Source organism: Drosophila eugracilis, unplaced genomic scaffold (genome assembly GCF_018153835.1).
Source record: "Drosophila eugracilis isolate 14026-0451.02 unplaced genomic scaffold, ASM1815383v1 contig_883, whole genome shotgun sequence".
Classification (NCBI taxonomy): domain Eukaryota; kingdom Metazoa; phylum Arthropoda; class Insecta; order Diptera; family Drosophilidae; genus Drosophila; species Drosophila eugracilis.
Window position 1 is genome coordinate 38,341 of NW_024573793.1, and position 24,139 is coordinate 62,479.

General features: G+C 42.4%; 1 protein-coding gene across 1 annotated transcript; it reads right to left on the minus strand.

The window, feature by feature from the left end:
- Positions 1 to 11,012: 11,012 nt before the first annotated feature.
- On the minus strand, positions 11,013 to 23,114 carry LOC108107124 (protein Wnt-2). The gene is given in 5 exon segments (XM_017214516.2): positions 11,013 to 11,744; positions 11,835 to 12,355; positions 13,426 to 13,489; positions 13,491 to 13,650; positions 22,690 to 23,114. Coding segments are annotated over 5 exon segments (1,269 nt in total). The 5' UTR covers positions 22,752 to 23,114; the 3' UTR covers positions 11,013 to 11,282.
- Between the last annotated feature and the right edge of the window lie 1,025 nt (positions 23,115 to 24,139).

Sequence of the window (24,139 nt, forward strand, 5' to 3'; positions counted from 1 at the left end):
TTCCATTCCGTCTACTTGGACACAATGTTAATGCTGAAGCTCATTAAAAATTATCCGTTAACAGCTTCGAGCACTGCATCTCTTATTCAGCCAAGCTCCCCGGCCACTTTCCGTCCATTTTGCAGGCACTCTCAAACCGCAAAAAAAACCACAAAAAAGAAAAAAAAATAAATAAATAAAAAACCAGAGACAAACAACGGGCATTTGACCATCTCATCTACCGCATACAATTGCCATGAATCACCATCACCTGGCGGTGGCTCGAACTGCCTTCGGCTGTGCCATTTCTGCCGGAGGAGAGGAACATCCATCAATGTGCCGTTGACATTTGCTTGGACCGCTGACAAGAATTGTCACAATAAACAATACAACCACGACGACAACAGGAACAATGTTGGCAATGAGCAGGACACGTGACGTGACCAGGAGCAAAAGCAAGGGCAGGAGTTGGATTTGGAATCGGAATCAGAATCAGCCTGATGATTAGTTCGGTAAGTGGCAGCTTCTCTCTTTTTGGGATGAGGGCGCATAAATTACCAAAAGGATTAACCAACCAGACTCAGACAGCTGAGGGCCAGAGGGTAGAATCATTGTTTTTCTCGGTGCTCAGTGAACTGTAAGGGATTCCACAGGAACAAGAAAGGGGTTGGGGTTCATTGCTCAGACGTCGAAGGGTTAGGGCTAGCATCAGGCTAAAATTACAATCAGATCAATTTCACAGATATTAACAGGAGTATTATTTGGGCCAGGGCAAGTGTTGATGGGATATACCACGGCCAGCAACGGGGTGGCTTTCTTGTTTTATTGAATTTTTTTTTTTTTGTTTAAGGGAAAATATTTCTAATGAGTACATTCAAATTAGAGAGTGGGCATGGTTGCGCAATTAAGATACTGAGTACTGGGACTATGATTATGGCAATGACTCCTTTAAAAGGTAGGGATAATATTGGGAGAAATATTGCAGTTGGCTTAATGGTCGTGCTGTTCTCTTCTGTGGTCTCAAACTAACTGTTCTTTATTCCCATCTTAGTCTAATTTGTATTGGCTGATCGTGCGAACAGGACACACATAGTGTCCGTTAGCATGACCTTTATGCAAAAGTAAGGGAGAGGGATACATTGTGCTTACACCTACATGTGTATAGATAAGTCAGTGGTGACTAATAGTGTGACCGCCTGCTATATATTTTACCAGAATTTGGTCTTATTAGTTCAAGCTTAAATACTACAAATTTTCGCTAATTTTAATTTTTTAAGACATAACATTTAAGGGCTATCCAGATTTTTCTTATTTTTGCAGCATATTAAAACAAGCTTTCTCCCGATATTCATAAAGGCTATTTTATCAAGCAAATGTTTTCTTATAATTTTTTTGATATTTTTAATATATTCTCTAATTGGAATGTTTTCTTTTCATGGCAACCACAGTACTACTTAGTTAATGGCTGGCTTTATGACTCCTTTAATAAGGCCACTCCCTGAAAAATCAGCAATGAGATTTTCCATTGATTGGATATTTTGGCTAAAGGTGTGCCCTCGCCAAAGTTCAAAACAATTTCAGCGCTCATTAAAAAGGAAAAATCCGAGAAAAATGCATCGTAATGACGTAGCCCAGGGTTACCGAAAAACGAGCCACCATAATTTAGTTAATTTTCGGTTCGGTTTTATTTTGGTTTTTGCTGCCGCCATTGAGGTTGATTTTTTTTCCATTTTTAATTAACTCGAAACGATGATGGCGCGTTCATAAATCCTGACAAAAATCTGACAAAATGACGCAAATTTTCGCGTCGAAGAAATATCTGTGCGGTGAAGTAAGAAATAAAAATAAAAATTAAGCGAAAATTAATCGAAGTAATTTCGAGAGCAGCTTCTGCAACGGCTGGCTGCCAATCCCCCTCCTTGGCCAGTCCGAAATCGGGCGACATTGCGAACATAACTCGCTGAATTCTTGAGGCCAATGTGGCACAAGGTAGGAAGGGTTTTTGGGGCCGGGTCTCTGGGTCTCTGGTCGCTTGTATGGGAAAAATTCCACTGGCCTCCAATCAGTGCACACACTCGGCTTGCATTGCCCCGGACATGAAAAAGAAATCAGTGCAGGGCCTGCTCATCCTTCCTCACTCCTCTTTTTGCCCCTGCCCCTGACCCTGCCCCCCTCTCTCATTCACAATTTTCGGTTGCAGATGTGTGGGAAAATTTTTCAATTTTAATTGCACGTTGCGCGTTGTCGTCCCAAAATTTAAACAGTCGATATCCCAGGGCCCACCTACAAATCGGGCTGTAAGGGTTAAGAGATCGCCGGGGTTTGGGGTGGAAGAAGTTTACCCCCTTTCAGGGTAGGGGGGTTACTCACAAAGTTCGTATAGCTCGCGTCTGCATACCGGGAGCGCCTTTCTATGAAAATTCCGGGCAGCATCTCGTCGCAGCCGCGACTGGCATCCCAGCAATGTTTTGGCTCTCAACTATGCAAGCGAAGCTTCCGAAGTCTGTCCTCCCCTCTGGCCATCTGGGGCTCTTCCCGCCCCTGTCTCAGTGCGCGGTCATGTCAAGTTTAGCAACCACGACGCCGACGTGGAGTTGGGCGGAGAGGCGGTAGGGCGTAGCTTTGCGCAAATTACAATTAAAAATTGTTTCAAGTGGTTTACAAACCGCAGCACGCACACAACTCCGCAGCGAGCTGGTGGCAGTAGTAGACGAATGGCCAGGGATGGATCGAAGTAATATAAGTTTTTGGCAAGGAAATTGGAAGATAATATTACATTATTTTGCAAGTTTTATTTGGGAAAAGTAATTGGGATAAGATAAGGTTTTAGTTTCTGGATTCTTGTTGATGATGAATAAGTTCTGTATAACAAAAATATTTTTGCTAAAATTAACTCGTTTCTGGCTCTTCAAGTTTATAAATCACTACTATTCTCCGATATATTTTACACTACTTTAATTATTGTAAGCAAAACCTTTAATATCTCATAAATAGTACTTAGATTAATCAATGTCAAATCTCATTCCCAGTTTTACTGCAACCCTTCTTTACCACCAAGGCGTTTCGACAGACTTGGACTGGACTGTCCAGCGCCCATTGATGGAAATGCCGACGTCGACGTCGTTGTGGTCATCATCATCGTCAAAATGAAAGTTCAAGTGCATGGCACTCCGCTCTTTGGCTCCAGCGGCCATCTTGGCTCTTTAGTGACTGCCAACCAACCAGAAGAAGTGCCGGGCGAATGGAATGGAGATGGATGGAGATGATATAGGGGGGCACCTCTGGCAGACTGGACAGCCGTCCAAAGACTCCATTGTTGCCTCGACTTATGACGACGTTGATGTGGCGCTGACCGACCGACGACTGCATTCGTCATCCAACAAGTTGCAGCAACAGTTGGCCAAAATAAAAATAAAGACCCGAAGAGGCAAATGGAATTTGCAGATGTATTCTCATTGGAGTCAGCAGGGAGGGTAAGAAACCGAAAAAAAAACATTTGGCCATCTGTGGCTGTGACTTTGATTTGCTGCTGTCATTTCGACCAGTCTTTCGATTTTCATGCTGCACTGCCATCCTGGCAACTTCATTTTGTTTTCCGGCTGGCGAACGGAGTGCATCCAATCCGCATCCAACCCCCTGGCTAGCACTGCGCATGCCTGTGCTTCCCTCCAACAAAATGAACGCCCTGTGTGTGGGTGGAGCCAAAATGGGAATGAACTTGGGCCGGAGCTTTGCGAGCTTTCTGTGTTTTTGGGGATTCACCGGGAAGAGCTTTAAGCTTGGGGCCCAGGATGCCACACAGCGTTGCCAGATGGCATCGTTAATCATCGTAAATGAAGTTGGAATCGAAGGATTACTTGGGTTATGTTTATACCCTGTAATATCTGGTAAAAAACGTGTGTTTGGATTGTTAAAATTATTGATATTGACATAATTCTGTAAAGTTAAGACTTCAGTTCATTATAATTTTTTAGCTTACACTTTGAGGAATATAGATTTGACTTATAATTTAAGTTAAGATCGTAAGTCCTAGCTGCCTGAACATTTTTTGTGGGCTGAATATATAAACTTTACATGATAATTTGGCTGCTTTTGTTAAATATAACAAAACTTACATGCGTTCTATTCAATCATTTAACATATTAATAGGTATAATTTGTTCGTAATTCCCTTAATCATACATTTCCTCTTCGTATTCCTCTTTTAAGTATCAAGCACGCGCACAGCTTATGAAAATTATGAAAGATTTACATTAATAATTCTTACAAAAGCCACACATAAATAGCCGACTGGGCAATCTACAGAGCTCCTCCGCCCCAACTGGATACCCCTGCTCTCCAGGATTCCCCTTCTCCACGATTCCCACCATGGAGTAGAAGCAAAAAAAAAAAAGTAAAACACAATAACCATTTTTATTAAGCGACAATCAGCGCGCGCTGCGCGAAGTCCAGCTCAGCGGAGCCCCAACTCCAGCCTCGAGTCCCGAACCCCAGGCTCGCTCCTCATCCTGCAGTTCCATCTTCGAACGCCCTGCTCCAGGGTCCAGTTTACACGGTGAGAAATTAAAGGTTGTTTTTAAATAAGTGTCTTTACCAGTACTTTTAGTATCTACTAGTCAGAAAGAAGTAAAAAATTTTCTTTTAAATTTAGTAATTTATTAATTTATAAGATGCCTAAATTAGCTATCAGCTGTTAGATTTGGAAAGGTTTTAGTTAATATACAGATACTTTTTCCCCCAGTGCCCTGAGTAAGTTGTTGAAGTCGGGGTCCAGGTTGAGCTCCACTCGGAGATCGGGATTCTGGACTGGGGAGACTGCCCGCTGCGCATGCGTGCGGGGCTCTTGCATGCAAATGGAATCACTTTATTAAACAGCTTACATAATTCATGTGCTGCACATTTAATTTAAGGTCATCAGGCCCGGGCAATGGGCAGGCCGCATCATGGGGTCCGCACATCCCGGGCATAATGAAAAAGACTGTGTAATAATTTTTAAATGTTTGTAAAAATAGGTGTAGACAAGTTGAAATTTATTATGGCGACGTCGAAGGAAACGTGGGCAGGAGTTTAACGGAGGAGCAGGCAGAGGGGGCTGTAGTTGGGAAAGATTGGCGGACGGAAGTATTTTGGGTTTAGTTGTTATTGGCAACGGCGGGGTAATTAATTTTATTATAGGTTTTAAGTATAAGTTTAGTTTTTGAGTCAGCGGTAAGAGGAAATGCTAAAAGAATAATAATATCAGATCAGTAAAATTAACGAACGTTGGGGGCTTACTTAGATTAAAGAGTAAGTCTGGGATTGTAAACAAGATTTTGTTTAATTATCTTGAAAAAAGGAATCTTGGTGATGTAAGTTTATTATGTAGCAGGCGGTCACACCAGCTAACATGTGTAACAAACAGTCACTCTAATTTATCTATACACACAAAGTTGTAAGCACAGTGTATTCCTCTCCCTTACTTTTGCATAAAGATCATGCTAGCGAAGACTATGTGTGTCCTGTTCGCACGTCCAGCAAATGTCACCAATACATGTAGGAATTAGGCTAGGATAGAATAAGATAACGAAAGAAAGAACAGTTGGTTTTTGACGACAGAAGAGAGAGAAGAGAGAGAGTCATCTACAATTACAGTAGCACTAAGGTTGAGTGCTTTAAGCAAATGTATGTATATTATATATTTGGATATATATAATAATTAAAATATAAGAAAATATCAGTAATTAATATTATTATAAATGTAAAAGAAGTAACTGCCAGGATGTAAGGATATAAAAGCCTATATAAAAAATATATAGTGTCTTAAAAACCACATAATTCATGATTTAAAATCCACATAAAAACTTCACATAATACCAAAAAACTTTAAATTTAATGATACTTTCTTTGATCAATGATGTTTTGCCCAAAATGAACAAAAACAAACATTTTTTTCGGGGCATAACTTTGGGATTGCATCGATGTAAATCAAAAGAGAGAGAGACAGGAACTGAGGCAAAAAGAGAAGGAGAGACAGGCAGAGACCCACCTGGCTTGACTACCCACCATGACTGCATTAAAAATCAACTTAATTTCACTGCCCATGGGGTCAGTTTTATGGAAACACAAAAACCAAGATCAACACAAACACGGCAACTGGCAACTGGCAAGCAGCAACATTCAACATTCAACATGCAGCAGCAGCAGCAACAGCAACAGCAACAGCAACAGCCAAACAGCAACAACAATAACCGAGAGCAACGATGAAAAAATGATGAAGACCTCCAAAGTGGCAAAACACGAAATGGCAACAAAAATCATATTTTCACAGGCGCTTGGCGTTTGCGCAGAACTTCGCACTTGATCGGAAGATGGGATGATGGGGTTTTGGGGGAATCACTGAGAAGGAGGAGAAGGAGGAGAAGGAGCTGGGATACGGGCACGGAACTCCGCTGAGAGACCCCGAAAACATACGCAATTATGTGTTTTTTATTAACTCGGAGATGGGGCCATGGCCAGGAGGAGAATCCACTACGAGTTCAGTCGCCATTAGGGGGGTCCACTCGTACGGTCCACACACGCACTCTCTATATAATTTTAACACATGCTGTGTTTTGGGCCTTTCGCTTCTCAGCCACAGTCTTTCTTCTGGTCTTCTTTTTGTTTTCCTTTATTTTTTTTTTTTTTTTTTTTTTTTTTTTTTTGGCACTGCAACATTTCCCTCTTGGCTTTAAGGCTTAATAACTTTATTTAGCTTAGATGGAGATGAAGATGGAGCTGGCGGAGATGGCGATGGAGTTGAAGATGGCGATCGTGAGCCGTGTGTGGCTTAAGACCAAGAGTCAAGCCAAGGTACGAACGGATCGAGATCTGGCTTTCGGTTTGGTATTAATTAGTGCGGTAGTCCTTTGTGGCCAAAGCTAAGAACCCGGACACAATAACCCACAACAAAAGCTGGCCAAAAGGCTCTTCTTTGGCGTTGCATTATTTAGACATCAAGACTTTGATTGATGATTCTTTGGCTGTTTGAGTTGCATGACCCGGGTGTTAATGGTGAAGTAATAGCATTGTGTAACCTTTCGATTTGTTGCAACAAGAGAGGTTTGAAAAATAATAATAATTAGTCCAAATTTAGATACACTTTCTTAGGGTGAGCATTAGATTAGTGTTAATCAATGTTAAACTGAAGGTAACTCCTTCTTAAAATTTGTAAAATCACATATTTACCAATCAACAGAGAGCTTTGACCTCTGAGTTCATTCATTAATTAATTCCCAAAAAGCAATAGTTTATTGATCCCAAAACATAAACCGCAAGATATCAGAGGCTTATAACGTTTATTTCCCCGTTAAAACCTTTATCTCAAACCTTAACCCTTCACTCATTTTTCACATTACAAGTCAAATTAGCAGAACGCTGAGCCACACACAAAATCCTGCGCCACATGGAACAATTAAACAATTCATTTATCTTAATTTGTCTGCAATTTCCTTGGATATCACCTTGGGACTGGGGACTTGGAACTGGGATCCAGCTGCCCTGCTGTCCAGGGAGAAGAGAAAAAAAAATTTGAAATTAATTGCTGGCAGCGATTTTCGTTCCACCGCCTGGCATTTCTGCTGTGTCATAATCTTCACACCCGAAAAAAGGATTCACGATCGCAGACAGATCGTCCGGGGTGATGATCTTTTCCGCATCTCTGCCCTTTGCCTGCCTTCGAGGCTGTAATCTTTAAATAATTTAAGCCAATTCGCCGTAAACCGTTAAGGGTCCAGAGCAGGCCAGGGCGTTGCCCATCCATCTGCCATCTTGCCGATCCGATCTGTGTTAATATTTGCTCACGATCATCGGCTTTTAAGGACCTTTGGCGGCTGCGGTGGCGGTGATGGTGAAGGTGACGGCAACGAAGGAAGAGGGGGCAAAACCCTAATTACCACATTAAGGTGTCAAAATGATGAGCATCATCTCCTTTGTCTGCCGCTTCTTTTCGCCGGCAACAATGTGGCAAATTTAATGAATATGTCAAGTAGTCAGCGCTCCAGAGTGTCCAGTGATAAATCTGCTTTAAAGTCTAAGAACACTAAGTTCCCAGGCCAGCAGTCCACGGGTCTTACTCTGTGTAAGACCATTTTGTGAAGAAATCTGTGGATAAGTCTTCGGGTTTGCTTATGGAGCGTGTCTGATCTCTATATGGCCATATTTTCTCTTTGTGCCTGGGAACTAGGAAGTTCCAAGGAGCTTGTACTAGTAAAATAAAGTAAGGCTTACCTTTATGGAAAGAATTGTCCATTTGTCCATAACTCTTGTATCAGAAATAACTCTTTGAATATTATTTTTCACTAATATTCTCTTTAAATCTTTCATTAAGTTAAGATAGTTAAGGGATAGCTAACATTTCTACTAAAACGCAAAATTTTCATAAAATATCCCCAAAAATCATTCACTTTCCCATTTTCCATGACCAGCAGATCCCAATTCCTAGCCACTTTCAGGGGCAAAGTCAGGAATCAACCAAGAAGAAGATTTTGTGGACGATCGACCCTTTTGCGTTTTTTTGCGTCTTTTGTCTTCTCTTTTTCTTGCCACATTCTTTTACGCTCGCCTTCTTCTTTGCCACTTCTTTGGGTTGTCTTTTGGGCCTTCTTGGGCTGAGCCAGGTTGAGGTCCAGGTTGCAGGTTCTCCAGGTTCCAGGCTGCAGGTTCCAGGGTCCAGGTTTTTAGGTCCCAGGTCCCAGGTCCATCGGCCAGTCGGTCGTTCGTTCCATTTTAATAACATTAATTAAGGTGTTGCCTTCGTTGGTGTTCTTCACGCCTTTCCTTACAAATTACGCAGGAATTTCATGTTTCAGGTTTTGTTTCTGTAGTTTTTGCTGTTGCCGTTGCTGTTATTTGGATCCCGGACAGGCGTTCAAGCGGTCTTAATAGTTGTTCTTCTTTATTGTTGTAGCGCCCCGTCGCCCTGTTGTTGTTGTTTTTGTTGCTTCTCCTTTTGCGGCAACTGCTGGCCCAAGAACTGCAATTTGGCTAAAATGGTTCCTGCCGCTTGATCGCCGAAGATCGATATGTACACCTCCGAATTAAGCCATTAGTTGGAGTCTATATAGCCGCATTTATATATTCCCTATATATCAGTTTGATATTGGGCGCCATTTTAAGCGCCACTTGAAAGGAAATTGACCGCTTTTCACGCTTTTGGTTACAGAGAGAGAAAATTGTGGTGGGTTACAGCAGCAAACTGTTAAGAATGTTATAGATAATGGTAGTTTAATATAAGAATATCAATCAAAGGTTGTTATTTGTCTTATTAGTTGATCAAAAGTACCTTAACTTACCCCAAATTATACCTTATCATGGTCATTGGCCATAAACAAGTTACCAAACTAAAGACTAATGAAGGGAATATCTTACCAAAATAGTTAACATCCTTAAGACCAACTTATAGTTAACCCCTTAAAAGACAACATTTTCTTCCGTTTAAGGACAGCATTAAACTGAAATTTTATTAACATACCAAAAGAAGAAAGAAACCCACAGCCAAGGTCAGAGCGGGGTCAATGGCACTCTAGAGAAAAGAAGTGAAGGAGGAGAAGGTAGATTGAGGTAGCGCCATAGCCATACTCGTGTTTAGTTTGTTAGATGGATGACTAATAAGCGTCGCCACAATTAATTGAAATCCACTGATACGCATCTGCCGAATGGCTTCAGATACAAGCAAATCTCATTAACGCGCCCAAGATAAAGCCACTGGAATCTGGAAAAACAACGCAGAGCTAAGAAGGAGAAGAAGAAGAAGAAGAAGATGAGATGCGATGGATCCCAGGGTAAATATATATCTCGGCTGGCGTACATTTTGTTCAGTCAAGTGAACCAAAGCCAAGGCAACGGCAGCCAAGAAGATTCCAAGCCCAATCCCAATCCCAATCTGGAACCCAATCCCACATCGCTGGCTTTATAAATGCATGCAGATACAGTTTTCGTCTTTTGTTTTTTACTTTTATTTTGGTTTTTTTTTGGAAGTCAAGCGGTTTGCATTTGTACGATAAATAAAATGAATGCGATTGTTAATTAGTTGTTGCTTTTCAAGAGAGAGAGAGCTGCTGCCGCTGTTGCTGCCGGGAGTATCTTATCGCCGGCCTGGGCTTGTCTTCTCGGCAGCCCCAAAATAATAAACCAAATAAGAGGCCCACAATCAGCTCCAAGTAGGCAAATGGATTGGAATTTGGTCTTAATGTTGGATAAGTCTTTGGATTTTTCTTAGGCTTGCTTGGCTGTTAAGATCAGTTAAGTTCTTGGCTTACAGAGAACTTAAATAACGATTTATTACTCATTTATTTGTTAAATTTAAGGAGTTTGAAAGATAATTTATGATAAAAATCAACGACCTACTTTAGTTTTAACCTCAAAGTACCACCCACAAACAGCCCATTAATCAGTGACTTTTCACCGATCAATTTGAAATTCCAATGAATTTGATTCATATTCGTGAGCTTCTGTTGTTCATAATGGAAACATAACAATATCCATTTAATTACATGCATTTAGCGACATCGATTTGATTTCTTAATTTATGCAGCCAGAGATAGATGGCGCTCGATCGATCTGTTTTGTAATTTATGCACAGTGGGCAAATCAATTTTCATTCTGCTCAAAATGCGTTTTGCATTTGTTGGTTGGTCCGTTGTCATCGAACCTTTGTTTGCTGTTTAGGCAAATATCTATTGATTCGAATCTCAACAATAAAATTGTGTTAATTTATGGGAAAGTCAACGGAATGGCATGACTATGCCCGAAAAAAGATAGATAGATACATCTGAATGAAACTGGTAACTGGTAACTGGTTTCTGCTGTCTGTTGTCTTCATTCATTTACGTTTAATCATTTATGCAGATTTCAATCAATGGGCGAATCGATTTGAAATACATTTCCGTTTAGCATAACGCTGGGTCGCAGACAATCTGCTTACTTAAAATTCAATTTGTTTGCAATTAATTGGCTGACAAGGGGAAGGAGTAAAGAACCAAAAACATAAAATAATAATAACTTTTACTCCGTTTTAGTTTTAGTTTTTCTCTCATTTTTATTACGACTATTTACAAGGCTTACATGATCTGCATATGTATGATTTAATGTGAGTTTTAATTCGTATTTACAACTAGCTAAAAGATTAGAGATACTAGTGTTCACTTGTTAGTTAATACTTCCTCTGTAAGTATGTGTGTGTGTGTGTGTGTGTGTGTTTCTATCACGCGAAATGGAAAGCTTTCAAAATTCTATTCCTGACTAATCCGAAAAGAAATAATACAAATAATCTGGCCTTTGCTGGCCCTCTCAAAGACAGGTGTTCACCGCTCGATGCTCCAGGCACTTTTCGCAGGTCACCTCGCAGCACCACTTGAAGACGCACTTGCAGTTGGTTTGCTCTTCCACGATCCTTCGGGTATGTCCTCGATTGCAACACAGTCGATCACATCGATCCGATCCCAAACTGGTCACATTGCACTCCCTTCCCTGAGTTCCCAATGCCCCCGTCTTCGAGTTGGCGCACAAAAAGTCGGGTGACTCGTCGGCGAAGACCAGTTGGTACTTGTTGGCCGGCCTCGTGTGCGGACTCTCCGGCATAAAGCTGTTCCCGTCATTGCGCAGCGTCACCTTCCTGGCACTGTCGTACCGATCTCGCAGCCGTCCTGCCACTTCCCGGAATGGGGGCATCTTCAGCCAGCAGGTCTTCACCGTGCAGGAGCCGGACAGACCGTGGCACTTGCACTCCAGCCGCATGGCATCGCGAATGGCCTGAAAGGAGGCGGAGGATTTAAGGGGATTTTTGTATTTTTAATTTAAAACTAAAACTAAATGAAGCTAAACTAAACTTAAGCAACTCACCAATCTCCCTGCATTGTTATTATGCAACTTGACCAGCGTTCCCAGATCGCTTCGCCGCTGCCTCTGCTTGGCATCTAGGAAAACCCTTGAGTGACGAAGGCCAAAGTTTACGTTGTCGCTGCATCCGCCCCACTCCCACTGGCCTTCAGGGAACTTGATGTTGTCCCAGAACTTGCGGCGACCCCTCCTCCCGCCGGGCCTTCGACTCCGCCCGCCCCGATTGTCCATCGGAGTTATATCCGTCATGCTGCTGCCGTTGTTGATGTGATTCATCCGCTGCAGCTGGCCGGGAGTTTGATCCTGCAGAGGCGCTTGCTGCCTTAGCATGGCAGCCTGTTGCTGCCTTTCCAGTGCCGCCTCTGCTGTGGCTGCCGTCACCATCTGCGGCTGACCGCCGTTTCGCCGCATGTGAGCCTTGTCGCAGGAGCACTCCACCAGCTGGCCCATGGTACAGGCCTTGGTCACGGCGTAGGTCACTCCAGCGGCGGTGATGGCGTTCACAAAACCCGTCTCCCGGGAATCTGGAAATATGGGTTTCTTACTTGAGATATTGGTACTTAGATTATTTCCTTTTAACTACCATCTCCCCAGAATTCAATATCCTTCTCCCTCTTAAAAAGCAAACCACAAGCCAGAACTCATTTGCCTCGCTTTCAATCAATCCTCAATCATTATCGCTGTCAGCACGTGTCGCCTGATTGATTTTAATTTGTCAGCCTCGGCGACAAAATGATTTATGGCTTGTTCGATTGGCGATCGATGATCGGTGATCAGCGATCACTGCTCTCTGCTCTATGCAAATCGCAAATCAGAAAAGTCCGCTTGTGGTGTTTTCAGTCACGTTTAATGAAAGCGAAATCGGATTCGTAATCCGAATGGCAACTGCAATTGCCGTGTTTTTTTGAATTTGCATACGACTGAAGGTGAAGCGGTGGTTCTTTTTCCTCTACGACAGGTGATGTGTCTTGAGCCACCCTAAAAGTGGACTGTTACATGAGATCCAGCTTCGGATATATATATTTTACACGCTGACAGGTTGACAGGGCGAGGCCTTAATCCGGCCAAAAGGAGAATTTCGGTGGTTACGCCCGTGGAATTTATGGCTCAAACCCACAGTTTGGTATGTGTTTTGTTTACGCATTGTTGTCATTAAGTTGAGATATATATATATATATATATATATATATAGAGGATCAGTTAAGAGCAGTAACCAAAAGCTCCTCCTTTTCACTCGCCTTTTTCCCGGGCAATAATTTATTAAAATTGACAGCTTTGTAGGCTCATTTCAGGCGCTATTCATCAGCGCGGCTCGCTGCATTTTTATTATGCAACTTGATGGATGGTGCGGTGGCTCTGCAAGGCCTCGTCCATGACAACCCCAAACCCAACTCTGAGCAGAAATTAATGTAAAAATTAAGTAAAATAAAGTCGCGGCGGGTTGCGTTGTAATTAGGCAGCTAACCCGCGATGGCATCTCTTAGTGACTCAGAGAGAGAGTGTTGACAGGTTGCCCACTGCTAGCCAGGCCTGCATAATAAGTGCCCTGCCACCGCCCCAGCCCCTTAACTAGTCCTCTCTAGTAACTACTTACCGCGCATTAAGATTTTCCTCATGCTCTTGCGCAGGACAGTACAGTTCCAGCGGCGATTGCGGAAATTGGAACTCGCATTCGCGGAAGCCCAGGTTGATGCCATTGATGATGATCTCTTTGAGCAGGGCCGAGTCGTGCCGGCAGATTTCGGCCAACTTGCCGCGCAGGCGACGTGTCTTTTTGCACATTAGATTGGGATCGAGAAGGATGTTGGTGCCCTCGGCCCTGAAAAGATAAAAAGACGGTTAAATTATAAACTTAAGGGTTTACTTTCTTTAGTATTTCCCAAAACAACCTCTGACTAATCCCCTTTACCTTTTATTTCACAAAATTTCCCACCTAGGAGAGGGCACTCCCCAAAACTGTAGCGTCACAAACCGATAAGCAATCACGTATTCGATTATCTATGACCAACTTTTTGTTTTCCTCCAAGGGTTTGTCTCTGACCCGAAGGCATTTATAAGACCCAAGCACTTTGTCATCGATGAATAATCTGCACATTTTGAAGTTCGCCGAAGCTTGGCATGGTGATTTCTTGTATTTTTAGACTGACTCAGCTGAGAGTTCCCCTCACTTTGCACTGAAAGTACCAATCGCAATTCGCTGGAAGCAATAGATGATGGACAAACCGATCAATCAGTGCTTGAGGGAAGAGCTAGAACTAGCAGCAGGCCCTATTAAGCGTTTTATTTACCAAGGGGATCTAAAACCTCGGAGGGCAGGGGCGGAGAGCATAAACCATTCGAAACACTTTCCACACCAAGTGGGAAACGGAGCAACTGGGAAAACGGCGCAAAGTTCACAAAACTGGCAAAGTAAATTTCACGCGAATGTGCAATGTGAAAAAAGGCGAAAAGCCGAGCGATTGGGCTATTAAAAAGTCATAAATCTGAAATGGAAAAACATAAATCAGCGCCAAAGGCGAGCAGCAGTTCCCGCAGCTTCTGAATGCTGACACATACCCGACAAGTCGATCTCTTGCTGAATATATATATATATAGCTAACTATAGGTATACACACAGATATATATACGAGTATATCGAGCGAGTATAGTGACTATATGTGTGCTTACTGCACCCACATTGTGGGGTAATTATTAATTTTCCACCTAAATTAGATTTTAACGCCGCAGAACCAGCCGGCAAATGGCATTCAAAATGAAAACGAAAACTGCATCGATTGGGAAAATTGCTAAGTATAGCCATGAGCAAGTATTGGTGAAACTTTATTGATCAACTTTTTGTGCCAACGCTTCGATTTAAAGAATAATAAACAATAAATGAGGACCTCTTCATCGTCGCCATAACGCCATTACGTATACGCAGCTTATGACCGACGAGGCAGCCAAATTGAGTTCATCTCTTGGAAGTTTGTGTTTTTCCTTCGGCTTTTTGCAAGTTTTGGCAGTACTGAGCCAAAATAAACTCAGACAAATTTCGGCCAAGCAGTACAAATAAATAAATAAAACTATTTTTTTTAATGGTTATGAGTGGGGAATGATTTAGGCATTGGGTGGCGCCAATCTAATAAGTGGAGGCTTAACCGACAAATGGCTATGCTGCCTGAGATATCTACTAAGTAGATTTTTAGAAGATTTTAGCAGAAAGTGGCCTTAGAAGAAGAGTCTTCTCAGGCAGTGTCTTCTTTTTGCAGACTTCATTGAAAAATTCCCATCATTCCCGCCTTTAGCCTTTAGATAACCCAATTCAGTTGCCCCCGATTTTCTCAGAGGCAGTAGATAAACCACTTCAGATTCCCATTATCGATGCCCACCTGGGTTGCCTATTGCCACCTGGCTGTTGCACTGTTGCAGCTCCCTCTGCTCTTTACACTTACCAAACACTCGGGGAGATTATGACAACTTAATAGCTTAACAAAATGAACAAAAACAAATAACAAATAGAGCAGACACACGCACGGACAAGTACTTAACGAAAATATTAACTCCAAAAGGCAACAACGAGAGAGTCGCCTCGTCGACCGCCAAACACAAAACTTCAAATGATAGACGCGCTGGTAAACAAAGTTGAAACAATTGAAGTTCAAAACCCAATGATCATCTTCATCTTCGATCGAGATGTTGCTGTTGGGAATCTAGATGTTGCTGTTGCTACTCTAGATGTTGCTGCTGTTGTAGTTGCTGTTGCTGCTTTGATGATGATGACGTCTTTTGGCTGCGTTGCGTTGATGACTGAAGAGATCTAAAGAACTCAAACACCTTTCAACCACACAAGTTGCCACCACCACTAGCAGCAGCAACAACAACAACAACAACAACAACAACAACAACAACAACAACAACAACACAAACACAAATAGCAACTCGAAACAGAAAAAAAAGAGGAGATTTTTGTTAAGCGGAAAATAGCCGCACAGAGAGTGGAGCAACCGATCGTTCGACACTTTTTGGTTTTTGAAGTTGAACTGAAGTTTACTTGGCAGCGAAGTCGGCAGCGAGGTTGTCGGCAAACATGAAAAGGAGCCAGCGCAACTTCAGGTCTCTCAGGTCCCCTCAGCGGATCCCTCAGCCCATTCCCATCTCCCATTCCCATACGATACCATATACCATATACCATACCATACCATACCATACCATCTACTAAAGCAACACTTGGAAACGTATCTTTATTTTGTGTCCAGTATCTGTGTGTGCGTTTCTCTTTCGTTGGTATGGGTGTCGTTATAGGCCTCAATGGACTTTCAGTGATTCCTTTCCCTCTTTTTTCTTTCTCTCTCTCTCTTTGGCACTGCTTTGGCACTGATCAAAGTGCCCGGTTTGGTTTGGTACTCCCAAACGGACAAGTGGTTGAAATTTCTCATACCCACCCATGCTCCCCTGCACTAGCTGGCTCTGCTAATGGGTGGGCCAAAGTTGCGGCTCTTTATGGGACTTTCCCGGAATGCAGAATATATATATTTTTATTTTGCTTTAGAATTTGTTTTTTAGAATATTCTAGTTAACTTTTGTTGTTGGTCTTTGAAAGGAAAAGTTGTCGAAGGATATGGGAAGTGACCAACAGTTAACAAAGAGAACTGAGCTTGTCAATGGTACTTTTCCTTCACTCTACAAATATTCCCCCAATTGCAGAAATATCTTCATTAAATTTAGATAATCAAATATAAAAAACTATAATTTAATCTGTTTTAAAAACTGTAAGATTTAATACTTTATACATAGGAATTATGTTGCTTATCCTGATCCTGATTTCTGATTTCCTGATTTATCCACTTAAAACCAAAAGCTATTAATGACTTATGAAACGGTTATGAAATATACACCCATTATATACTAATTTGAAGTCAAATAATCATCAAAATAGTACAAAAAAGTTTGATTATTTTACCTCCTTTGACAACTGGAAGGATGTATTAAACTAGTCCCCGGTTAAGGTAACCTTAAACAGTGTACGAGTACTTGCCCCTTTAATATGACTTTCGTTTACTTAAGTAATTTTTAAGATAAGCCGAACTGTCCTTTTTGGTCATACATTAAATGTTTTTACAGAAACTTAGCATATCAAAAATCAGAAATTGGGATTATAGATAGATTGATTGGATTCTACAAATCCGACTAAAAAGCCCAAAAGAGGTCCAATGGATGGCTCATACAGAGTCTTCTGGTCTGTTCGCTGCTATCTAGTCAAGAGATGGCCAGCAGATTAGTAGCTGCTCTTCCAAAGTTTAGTCTTTCCCCCATGGGATTTCAATAATTGATAGAAAGTAAAATAAAATTCTTCCGTTTTTAAACAAATCTGCAGAAAGACTCGTGATAGCTACTAAGAAGAGCCTAAAGTTGCATCGAACACCTTTTTCCCCCAAAAATCTCCACCACACTGCAGTTCTTATTCCTGGATTTATGAAAGATTTATGATAGCCAGTAAGAATACCCTAAAGTTGCATCAAACACCTTGTTTTGGAAACGAATTTTCCAGAATTTTTGCAGTTCTAATTCCTCGATTTATGATAGGCAGTAAGAATACCCTAAAGTTATATCAAACACCTTTTTTAGATAAAAATTTCCCCCAAAATCTCCACCCCACTGCAGTTCTTATTCCTCGATAACTCAATATCTCTATGCCAGTAAGTGGAATCGTTTGATTGACTCATTTTCATGACTCAGACTGCAGCTCTCTGCAGCTTACCCCCTGCGTCTGCCCCCTGGATTCCCCTGAGATCAGTGTAAACAAATCAACGACTTAAACCACTTGTCAACATGCGAGTGGCAAAGTATTTAAACAAAGCGTTGACAAGTGAATGAATGGCCATTGGATTGGTCGCCCGACTGGCTCTCAGGCCTCTTATTTTCTGACTTGCTGGCTTCTCAGAGACTGACTGTCCGCCTTGGCCAAGTCCAGAGCTGTTGCGGCTGGTCAGTTTCATTTGCGCGCTCAATAAGCTCAAATATTTGCCCACGGAATGCCTCGGCGCAAGTGCTGATCTTTTGTGCATACGGGGATTTCGTGGCAGAAGCGTTTGATGTGGGCGGCAGCATTGACAATCGATTAGGTCCCCAGCCATGGCAACGGCTACTGGCGAGCAAAAGCCAAGCAAATAAATAAGAAACACCGAAAAGGTGTTGACATGACTGCAACTTGGGAACCGATCTGATCCGGTGGGTGCGGCGTCGTGTGTGGGCGCCACATGCCGCTTTTTGGCACCTTTTTTTGGGCGAGGAGTGCGACTGATGTTTGTCATTTGGCAATTGTCATGTCAACGTGTTAGCCCAGGCGCCTTCTATTTATTATTCTCTAACTCTAAGATGTCAGGGCAACAAAAATAATTAATAGCCTGGAAATATGTCATTCCTACAGCTTTTAATCTGATTACTTGGATTTCTACTATGAAGCTTCCCCTTAAACTTTAATACTTATAAATAATTGGCTAAGGAATCCTAAACTCAGCTTTGTCCTATGTTTCCCAGGCATGTCCATGGCCAATTGGCGCAACAAAAACGCTGGCTAATAATTCAGGCATATTTACTATGAGCACCAGGCAATGTCATTCCTTTAACAAGCCATCTCTTGCTTGCTGTGGGCAGGGCACGACTTCAACTTTAGCCCGTTAGCAGAGCCCTGACTGGGCTTAGCTCTTTGGGCCAACAAAGGCGACATCAATCTCCGGACTTGGTGACTTTGAGGTGCGCAAATTGCGACAACGTTTAACTTAATTATGGCACAAATAGGCGTAGCTGGGCTTAGGGAACGATCAACGCAGCACGGACATGGTCATGTTCATGTCAAGGATGTCTAAACTGTGCTTAATCACGGTGATTGAGGCTGTGAGAAAGGGGACTTAGACAAGGATGCCTTTGAGCTTAGAATGTCACCTCTATTAGAGTTAGGAAAGTATTTTGTTATGATTTGAGGGATAAATGGGAGAAATATAGAAAGATATATCTTTTATTAAAGTTGGATTGAAGTTTTGGTAAGGAAATGTCAGCCATTAACCTGGAAAAAGGCAAATATTATCCTTAAAAGAAGAACTAACTTAAAAGGTAACTAAGACCCTTTTCCCTTTCTTTCCCTTCTCCTTAAAACCGCTTCCGTACTTTCCCGAAAAACCGCTCATCCCAGCGAGTCACCTTCCTTCGGCGATGACGGGGAGAACACATTCTCGTGGCACTCGGCACAAATTGTTTGACAGACATGATGGGCTGGCCCTCTACCTGTTCGTAGTCGGCCACACCGTCCTCCAACTTGACCCATGTCTGGGGCTGCTGTTCTTCTGTTTCGTCATTCAATTTAATTATGATGCAGCTGACAGACAGCCCGAAGACAGCCAGAGGCATTCGTCAATGTGGCAAGGGGGAAAGCGACAAATTAACAAAATAAACAAATGGCATGACTCGTAATTAAAAGATTTGCAACAATCTAGTGCCCGCTAACTAGTGGCTGGCTACTTTTCAGGGTTTAAGGTTGGCCAAAGAAACTTGAACGTGAAACTTTCTCTAGAGACAAGGCAGAGAGACTCTCGCTAATGTCGACCGAATCGTGTCAGAGAGACTCTTCTTTTTTCTGCTGCTCATAATCAACTCATCTGCATTGGATTTTGGCAATTGGCCGAGTTTTGTCTGCTCGTTAGTTGAACATAATTATTGGGGGTGTTTGTTGTTGCTGCTGCTGGCTCATAAAGTGTGCCAAATTCGTTGTGGAGATCACATCTTGTGGTTGCACGGGGCGTATGAGCAATGTTGTTGATGCAACCACCGACTGTGGAGCCAGCACAGCTTGAGACTAAGTGGCCACTGGGCCAAACACCACCCAGCCCGCTGTTTGCCTTAACCCATTAATGCACCGCCTGGCATTAATTACCATTTCACATGCTGCGAGTGCCAAAAAGCGAAAAAGTCTGAAATCAGAAATTTGAAATTCAAAATCAGACTGAACGGACTTTCGATGAATGAAAATGTGAATTGAATGAAAAGCAGGAAGTCGCCAGCTAATGTCAAATGATTTTCCAACGGAAATTAGCTCATTTAGAGGGGTGGGGTTTGCAGGGGGGTGGGGCTAAGGGGTGTTAAATCAAATTGCCGCCGATCTTGCAAATTGCCAGATCTTCATCATCGTCTAGGGCGCTGTTTTTAATTAAATTCCAGACACATCAGCACTAAATTTCAGCCCGATCAACGGCAATTTGTTGTAGGTTTCTCTGTAATTGGCTGCCCCTCTCTGTTGCCTGGAATTTCCATTCATTTAACGGAACATCTACCCACCATATACGATCTGAGATCTGGGATATCCCCTTCGATCCGCATTCGTCTCTCCTCTCTGCTCATCATCATCTCTCTGGGCCATCGATTATGATCTCAATCGCTCACACAACGACCGTTTGATTTAGTGCACTTCGGCTGCGAAATTCGCAAAATGCACACAAACAAAATGAGATACGATTTTGTGGGGGGGGCTGTAAACCCCCCAAATCGCCTCATTTCGGCTATTTCCGGACCCATTCCGGAATGCAAATTGCGCAGATCCGCACTTGATGGGTTAATGTAAGCCCATTGATTAGCTTTGTGGGTTTGAGGAGATGATAGATTGGATTGAAATTATTCATAGTTTTCGAAATGCGGCGTTTGGTTTGGGGTGGTAGCATGAGTGGGGCTGATTAGTTGAGAAGTTTTTCTTATTTTTGGTTTAGTTTGATGTTTACTTTGATCTTTGCCTTGCCTTTTTGCTGTTTTTATTTTGACTTTCAATAGTTGGTTTAACAATCTAAGTCCTTACTTTCTTTCTTCCCCTTTGTAATGAGGCATAAACTTCTCCCTTCTGCCTTCTCCCTCCCCCTTCTGGCCTGGCATCCACCATAACTGAGCACTTTGATCAGCTGCCACCTTTCATGGCCTTTATCGACTGTCATCAGTTTGGTTTTTTCTTAATATTTAAATAAACTTTTTGGTTGCATACCTGACTGCCCCGCCCTGCCCTTGAGCAGTGCTGATGAAGCGCAGAAAGTGGCACAGGCCAGTGCAACTTTCGGGTGGCGGCGACATCATCACATGCAGCAGCCACAGTCAACGTTCGACATCAAAAGGCGGCAAAAAAGAACTGACAGCTCTGAACTTGAGCTTTAATTATTTAATTAATTTATTGTGAAAAAGGGGCAATTGAATTGGCTGCAGCATGGAAACACCCAGCCACTTTCCCCCTGCCCCTGCCCCAGCCTGCTCCCTTCCACGTTGCAGGTGTCCACCTTCGATGGCTGACGCGCCCAGTTGCACAGAATTCAAATGAAATTAATATAAAAAGAGGTATATATGTATATATAGAGTGAGGTATAGGAACGAAATCGTCATGCAGTCTACGCCACGCGACGCCCACGCCGCCCCCTTTTGGCCACCCTGCATCCCTGGCAAATTTCAGCTTTCGCAGCCGTTGACAGTCGCAATATTTCTACCTTTTGGCAAGAATATATATATTGGGCAAATTCATTGATGCCACTTTGCTGGCAAATATCTTGGCAAAGTGCATAACTTATGTGTTAGCAGAAGGAAACCCCTGCCCTTGCTGCCGTTTCCCATTTTCCTTTCTATTTGATGTCTGTCCTCCCCGGCTTGTTTATTTATTTATTCATCTCGTTGGACGCCTTCTTGGCCTGTAATTTCGCGCATAAATTGCTCCAAGTGTCATTTGGTTAGTCGGCTTCATCCGTTTCTAGTCGAATGCTATTTACTTTTTCACCTTTTTGGCCACAAAGAAAGCCAAGAGGGAGAGTCGAAAAGTTGCCATGTAATTAAATCTAAATCAAACGTCACATTTTGAAGGTCCGCCGAGTCGGTCGCCACGCTCGATTGGCTCTGATTTGGTTGTGCATTTTGCCATTGCATTTTGACCATTTAGATAGCTTTTGGCCGTGCATTTATTTCGGTCTGGCTGCACTTTTTTATTTGGCTATTTCGGTCTCCTCAACCGGAAGCTGTTACGCCAATCTCTAACTCGTAAATTGATGCGATTTGACATGAGCACAGATGCTCGGTTTGGGGGGCCACAAGACCTTCGAGCGGGTGGTAATGTGTTTTTTTTTTGGCATTGAAACTGAACATAAATTGCATGTTGAGGGGCCAAAGCAAAGCGACTTTGTTAGCTGAGTTGGTGCAGCATAAGTCTAAGCTAGATTGTGTAAATTTAGAGATTTGTCTGGTACTTTGTAAGATGTTTAGGTAAGAGGGGTAAAAAGGTAGAAAAGAAAAGATAATGTCTTCAGATTGAGGTGATCTTTTGCTTAACTTAGGCTAGCTTATATAAGTAAGACTGTGTAAGAACATAATCTTTGAAAGAGCTCACTAAGGTTAAACATACTTTCTTCAATGTTTGGTGGTTTCAAACCTAAGATGGGATCAGGAGATGGTTTTAGGATAAGTAGAATGATCAAAACGCTTATGAAAGGCAGTAAACTTCAAGAAATGTCCACTCTTATTAGCTTTACTGTATAGTTATTGGTGATATTCCAACATCCTGTAAAACATTCTTTATAAGTAAACAGACTTCTTGATCTAGTTTAGCAGCTGATAAAGCGATACTACTTAATCTATATTAAGTTAACTAGGTAAGTAACATAAACTAAGAAGAGTTAGCTGCAGTATTTATGATTACCATTTAAAATCTATCAATTAATCTAAAGAGATCTGTTTGTGCCATCAACTTAAGTGATTAATAATCGCCTGGCAAGTCTTCATCCTTCTAAATGATTTCCCCTCTCATCACTCTAAGATCCACCCCCTCTACAGTAGTTCCCAACTAAAACAGTTAACAAAACCAATCACTTACCAGCCGAATCCAGTCATTGGCATTGCGAATATTAGAATTGCAATTACCATGAGCAAACGCATATCGATTGAAGCCGCCAAGTGCAGCGGCAACAAACCGAAATCTGGCCCGTTGAGCTGTTTTCCTTTATGTTTTTCGCTTTAGTGAGTGAGTGCTGTATATATATATATATATATAATGTTTCTGTTGTTGTTTTTGTTTTTGTTTTTTGGTTTTTTTTTGGCAGGTAGTAAAAGTTAAAGCCGTTTTTATTGCGGCCACGATGAGTACACGAGATGCTTATTTGAATACCGTTGACGTGTGCGAATTAATCAAGCGGCTCGAGCTGAGTGGATTTTTTGGATGAACTTCGTCAGGGGGAAGTTGGCGGTCTGCGGCGTTGGAATCCCAGGCGACATGATCACCGATCTGATCCGAGCTGATCTGGCTGAAACTTCTTTCCTGATCTTTCACTTCTTTTTGTTTTGGTTTTTTTAGTTTTTTTTTGTTTTTAGTAACAGTGTCTGCTGTTGGCAGAGGCTGCGTACGCACACGGAGAAAGCTGCCGGCGTACTGAGCGGCGCGGCCAAAAGGAATATTGGCCAGGAGTCGTCGGCCAGGTTTCCAGCGGTCCAGCGAACGAAACAAACAAAAAGTTTCAGGCCCAAAAACTTGAACAGCGAATCAAAAGCCTGGCCAAGGGTGGAGTCCAACCTGGGGAATTGTTTTTTGTTGTTGTTTTTGTTTTTTTTTTGTTTTTAGGGATATGGCTGGGTGCCCGATGACCGGGGAGTAGCGTAAAAAATGAAATTAAACGCGCGCTTTAATCAGAATCCCAGTCCAGGTCCAGACCCAAGTCGCGCGACTCTGCCTTTTTGTCCGCACTTTTTATTTTCGCTTTTTTTTTGTTTTTATTTTTTTGTTTTATTTTTTATTCGCGCTGCCCTTTGGATGTTCCTTTCTGCGGATCAGTTAGGTTTTTTTTGTTGTTAATTTCGTTCTTTCCAGAAGTTGTGGCGCATCCTTTGCCCCCAGTTTTTCCCATGTTCCCAACATCACAAGACGCACATTCGAGTTGAATTCTTCTCGCGAACGGAACACTCGCGCTGACCGCTCATATGGATCTGCGGGATAGCTGGCCGATCATTTCGAGAACGTAAGCTCCGTTCGTAACAACCGTGGGATTTTCCACCTCCTCTGCGCTCGCGAAAATCTTACTCGAGAAATATAACGAATACGGATCGGAACGGAACGGAGAGATCCCCCACAAAAAATATATATATACCACTCTATGAATGGACGTCGGTTGTCGGTCGGTTGTCGGATCGTTTCTGATTGTGATACGTCGCCGTCGAAAAGTCTCTTCCTCCACTTTGGCTGCTCTGCTGACGCTCTGTTTGGAAGCGTGAAAATTTATTTCACTCATGCGCGATCCGAGCGCTCAAAATCTGTGGCTGTTCTGTTCTGTTAT